Source organism: Macaca mulatta, chromosome 4 (assembly GCF_049350105.2).
Source record: "Macaca mulatta isolate MMU2019108-1 chromosome 4, T2T-MMU8v2.0, whole genome shotgun sequence".
NCBI classification, from domain to species: domain Eukaryota; kingdom Metazoa; phylum Chordata; class Mammalia; order Primates; family Cercopithecidae; genus Macaca; species Macaca mulatta.
In genome coordinates this window covers 154,193,688-154,199,185 of record NC_133409.1, presented here as the reverse complement: position 1 = coordinate 154,199,185, position 5,498 = coordinate 154,193,688, and the positions used below count along the sequence as shown (strand labels likewise).

General features: G+C 38.6%; 1 protein-coding gene across 1 annotated transcript; it reads left to right on the top strand.

Moving 5' to 3' along the window:
* Nucleotides 1-229: 229 nt before the first annotated feature.
* On the top strand, nucleotides 230-1,168 carry LOC707294 (olfactory receptor 2J1). Its single transcript, XM_002803655.4, has one exon. It carries the CDS (start codon nucleotides 230-232, stop codon nucleotides 1,166-1,168), a length of 939 nt encoding a protein of 312 aa, XP_002803701.4.
* The last annotated feature ends 4,330 nt before the right edge of the window (nucleotides 1,169-5,498 follow it).

The window sequence follows — 5,498 nt, the reverse complement described above, 5'->3', positions numbered from 1 at the left end:
TGCATATAAAAGAACTCAGCAACTTGAGAAGCTATTGCTTGTATCCACAGCTGGATAAATATCTCAATGAAGCATGTAAAGGGAACTGTATAAAAATTCTACTGACATTATGATGCATACTGTCTAGAAGTGGGATTTGTGCTCAGTCTGTTTGCAAGTGAGCAATTGACAATGCATGGACAGACTTTGAGTTTATGTGATTCTTTCTTTAGGTACAAGAAAAAAATGAATGATGATGGAAAAAAACATAAGTTCTGAAGACTTCTTTATTCTACTTGGATTTTCTAATTGGCCTCATCTGGAAGTAGTTCTGTTTGTGGTTATCTTGATCTTCTACCTAATGACACTGACAGGAAACCTGTTCATCATCATCCTGTCATACCTGGACTCCCATCTCCACACTCCCATGTACTTCTTCCTTTCAAACCTCTCATTTCTGGATATCTGCTACACCACCAGCTCTATCCCTCAGTTGCTGGTCAACCTCTGGGGCCCGGAAAAGACCATCTCTTATGCTGGTTGCATGGTTCAACTTTACTTTGTTCTCGCACTGGGAATTGCAGAGTGTGTCCTACTGGTGGTGATGTCCTATGACCGTTATGCAGCTGTGTGTAGACCTTTGCATTACACTGTCCTCATGCACCCTCGTTTCTGCTGCTTGTTGGCTGCGGCTTCTTGGGTAAGTGGTTTTACTACCTCAGCACTTCATTCCTCCTATACTTTCTGGATATCTCTGTGTGGACATCGCCTAGTGGATCATTTCTTCTGTGAAGTTCCAGCACTTCTGCGTTTATCATGTGTTGACACCCATGCAAATGAGCTGATCCTCATGGTCATGAGCTCTATTTTTGTTCTTATACCTCTCATTCTCATTCTCACTTCCTATGGTGCCATTGCCTGGGCTGTACTGAGCATGCAATCAACCACTGGGCTTCAGAAAGTGTTTAGGACATGTGGAGCCCATCTTATGGTTGTATCTCTCTTTTTCATTCCAGTCATGTGCATATATCTCCAGCCACCATCAGAAAATTCTCCTGATCAAGGCAAGTTCATTGCCCTCTTTTATACTGTTGTCACACCTAGTCTTAACCCTCTAATCTACACTCTCAGAAACAAGGATGTAAGAGGAGCAGTGAAGAGACTAATGGGGTGGGAGTGGGGGATGTGACAGGGAAATCATGTTGGCTGTTGTTGTTTTTCCTAGGGTCTCGTCCATCTTGAAAGGTGGTTTCCCTGCTTCTTTGTGATTTATTTTTGTTCTAACAGCTCACAAAACATGGAATAGTTCAGTCTCACATTTGTTGCTCTTTTTATTATTTAGTTCTGAAATATTGTCTTGAGATAAAGTTTTTGATTAGTGCCACTTTGGTCTTTTACAATTCTATATTTTATTTCCATGACAATTGCCAACTGTGGTTTCAACATAAATAAATGTGTGTGTGAATAGTTATGAGGAGATTATTTCAAAAATGTTGGAAATATTTCTAACAGTGTGCTAAATTATGAATTGACTATTGATGTATACAGAAAGAGAAGGGCAATATTGCAAAGACTTAGGCTAAAAAAGTTTTTGGTTATTGAATAAACCTTAAATGAAGCTAAAAATAGTCACAGCAAAGAAAAATGGTAACCATAATGAATAATATTGTTTATTATATGGTAAAGGATATATCATAAGTTTTTGGCTGAAAGACACTTCTTAAAGACACTAACTCATCTAATTTATCCTGTAGGTCTACATACTTGTCACACTGAACGGTAAACTAATATCTCTTTAAAATGGCTCATTCGTTCCTCTGTCCATTTATTCATTAACTTATTCTTTATTAGCTAAATCTTATTGAATGTGTACTGTCTCCCAGTTTGTGAAATTCTTGGTAACATGTATAAATATAACATACTCTGTCTGAACAGAACACACTCTCTGTCCCTCCGTCCAGAAAAATGGCAACGTAAAAGATGAAGTATCCATTCATGGCTTAATTTGTCACTGGGGGTAATGCTAATAAATTAAGATAGCTTTTAAAAGTCAGAAAAAATAAACTCTGATTACTCTTCAGATTGTGTAAATCTTTCACTTTTTAAAAATCAAAAACAAGGCCAAGCGCGGTGGCTCGCGCCTGTAATCCCAGCACTTTGGGAGGCTGAAGCAGGTGGCTCACGAGGTCAGGAGATCAAGACCATCCTGGCTAACATGGTGAAACCCCATCTCTACTAAAAATACAAAAAAATTAGCCAGACGTGGTGGCACACGCCTGTAGTCCCAGCTACTCGGAGGCTAGGGCAGAAGAATCATTTGAACCTGGGAGGCAGAGGTTGTGGTGAGCCGAGATTGTGCCACTGCGCTCCAGCCTGGGTGACAGGGCGAGACGCCATCTAAAAAAAAATAAAAAAATGAAAAACAAACAAGATGTTTAGCCATAAACTCTGAAAGTAAATACCACTTGATGGCTCCTGTAGGAAGACAATGCTAGTAAATGAAACAAAACAGAATATGTGCTTAATTTGCTTTAGTTGGCGTAATGACATATTGAAGATAGCTTAAAACTCTTAACATTATTGTCCTTTGCTGAATAGCATTATTTTAAAAATCCTTCATTTTGATTTTTTCCAGTTTTATTGAGGCATAAATAAAATTGCATATATTTAACGTGCACAATGTGATTATATAGAAATCAAACCAAATTGTGAAATTATTACCATAATCAAACTAACACATCCATCATCTCACATAGTTACTGTGTGTAGAGGGAGCGGGGAGGTTGAGGACACTTAAGATCTAATCTCTAAGCAAATTTCAAGTATACAGTACAGTATTATTAACTACAGTCACCATAATCTACATTAGATCTCCAGAATGTATTCATCTTATGACAGAAAGTTTGTACCATTTGACTGTCTCTCCACTCCCCACCCTCCAGCCCATGGCAACCACCATTCTATTCTCTGCTTCTATAAGTTCTTGCCTTTTTATTTTTTGATACAGGGTCTTACTCTGTCACACACGCTGGAGTGCGATCTCGACTCACTGCAACCTCTGCCTCCTGGCTTCAATTAATTCTCCTGCCTCAGCCTCCCCAGTAACTGGGACTACAGGCGCCCACCACCATGCCCAGCTAATTTTTGTATTTTTAGTAGAGATAGGGTCTCACCATTTTGGCAAGGAGGGTCTTGAACCCTTGACCTGAAATGATCCACCTGCCTCAGCCTCCCAAAGTGCTGGGATTACAGGTTTGAGCCATTGTGCCTGTCCGAGTTCAAAGTTTTTAGATTTCACATGTAAGTCATATCATACATCTTTTGTCTTTCTGTGTCTGGTTTATTTCACGTAGTACAACGTACTCCATCTGTGTTCTAAAAATCAGCAGGATTTTCTTCTTTTTTATGGTTGAATAATATTTCAGTGTGTGTGTGTTTGTGCGTGTGTGTGAAATGACATTTTTTAAATCCATTCCTCTGTCAGTGGATGCTTAGGTTGTTTCTTCATCCTAGCTATCATGAATAATGCTACAATGAACATGGGAGCATAGACATCTCTTCAAGATCCTTATTTCTTTTTTAATATACATACTTAGTGGGATTGCTGGGATCAAAAGCAAAAAAACAAATCTAGTTTCTACAATAAAAACAAGTGTTTCACAAGTGCTTGACTGTTAAACTAGAGTCTCTTTTTTGATTAACTGGTGATTTAGAGATGGGCATGGTGGACAGTCATCTCAGGAATACTTGGCTTTCATGTAATGAATAAGCCTCTTACTACCTTCCCTATTATCATCATCATTTCCAGAACGTATCTTTATCACACTAAGTCTGGCAACATATGTGGTGCATGGGTTTAAAGATGGTTATAGAAAAGACACCTACCACCTCTCAAGCTTTGTCTTTATAGACTCCATTACATCCTTGGTTTATTCATGTATTGATGACAGTACTGATAGCGAGAGTAACAATTATGTTGAAAAGACTAAGAGGCTTGCCCTGGTTTTGGCAAGTAAGGTTTGTTTGCTAGAGAGCTATGTATATCCATAATCTACAACTGCACCTGTTTCCGTCTGTTTGTCTCTCTTTCTGTCTGTCTCTATTATCACTCTATGTTGTGGTGGCATAGGAGAGACACATGATGGGAAGACATAAATGTTGGAAGTTTTCTTTCCTTGAGCATCTGATTTCATAAAACATCAACTCACCACATGCAGTTTCCCTATGAAAGACAAGGATACGAATGAGTGGCACAAGGATAATAAGAATGGTAAACACAAAAGCCTCAAGGGCTATAATATCTACACAGTAGGGCAATGTCTGGGTCGAGACCGGCAATATGAGAGCATTGCCAAATATTTGGGTATATGATGACAGTTAGTGCAGGATTTTGCAGACTGCAGTACATTTCTCATATATCTTCATGGTCAGGAGGATACACTTCCACCCCAGTGCCAGGAAAAGATAGTGCTCATGGCAAACGTAGGTAGAGATAGGTACAGTCTTATCTGGGACTCAGATAAGATCACACAACATTGAAGGGATGAGGCTTGTGGTGAAACTCACGTCTAGTAATGAAAACGTGACTCCCTGAAAAAACACTGGTATGAGGAACTGGAAATCGAAGCTGAAATCAAGGAAATATGTATGTTTCTCAATGAGTCATCAGGTAAAATGTGAGGAAAATCACAAAGAGAATCATCTCTAGGCAGGGATAGTCAGAGAAATTTTCCAGGGTGCACTTTTCTAAAGACCGGTTATTTTCTTTTTCTTTCCCTATATCCTTGCTTTACCTCTTCGGAGAAAGACAAATATCAGGAAAGGATATAATTAATAATTTCAAAATGGAATGACTTTAGATGAGAAATGAACATTTGACTAGGAGTTTCAGTAAAAAGACATTAAATGATAAAAAAAGGCATTAAACAATCACAAGATCTGAGGTGCATAACTTTTTTGGGGGGCACTGTTACTGGTCTTGGCTATGAATAGTTACTTTTTTTTTCATTTCAGGTATACAAAAAACTCAATATTCTTCATCTTTCCTTTTTTTTTTTTTTAATTTGGAGGAGATTCCAAATTTTTATTTTTCCACTCAAAGATAACACGAACGATGTCTCCCTATGAGTCACTGGCATTCTGACGTTTGTCTCTGGGTAAGAGAACCAAGATCCCCTAAATCAAGCTTGGCCAACTGCAGCCCATGGGCTGTGTGTGGCTCTGGATGGCTTCGAATGTGGCCCAATACAAATTCATAAACTTTCTTAAAAGATTATGAGCTTTATGCACAGACTTTTCTTTTCTTTTCTTTTCTTTTCCTCATCAGCTATTGTTACTGTTAGGGTATTTTATATGTGGCCCAAGACAATGCTTTTTCTTCCAATGTGGCCCAGGGAAGCCAAAAGATTGAACACCCTAAATGAGCAATTTAAATAAATAATTCTTGTAAACCTGTCCTTACCAGATCTAGCCCATATGTGAACCCCATAAGCTTATAAATGACCAGGCACTATCCTAGA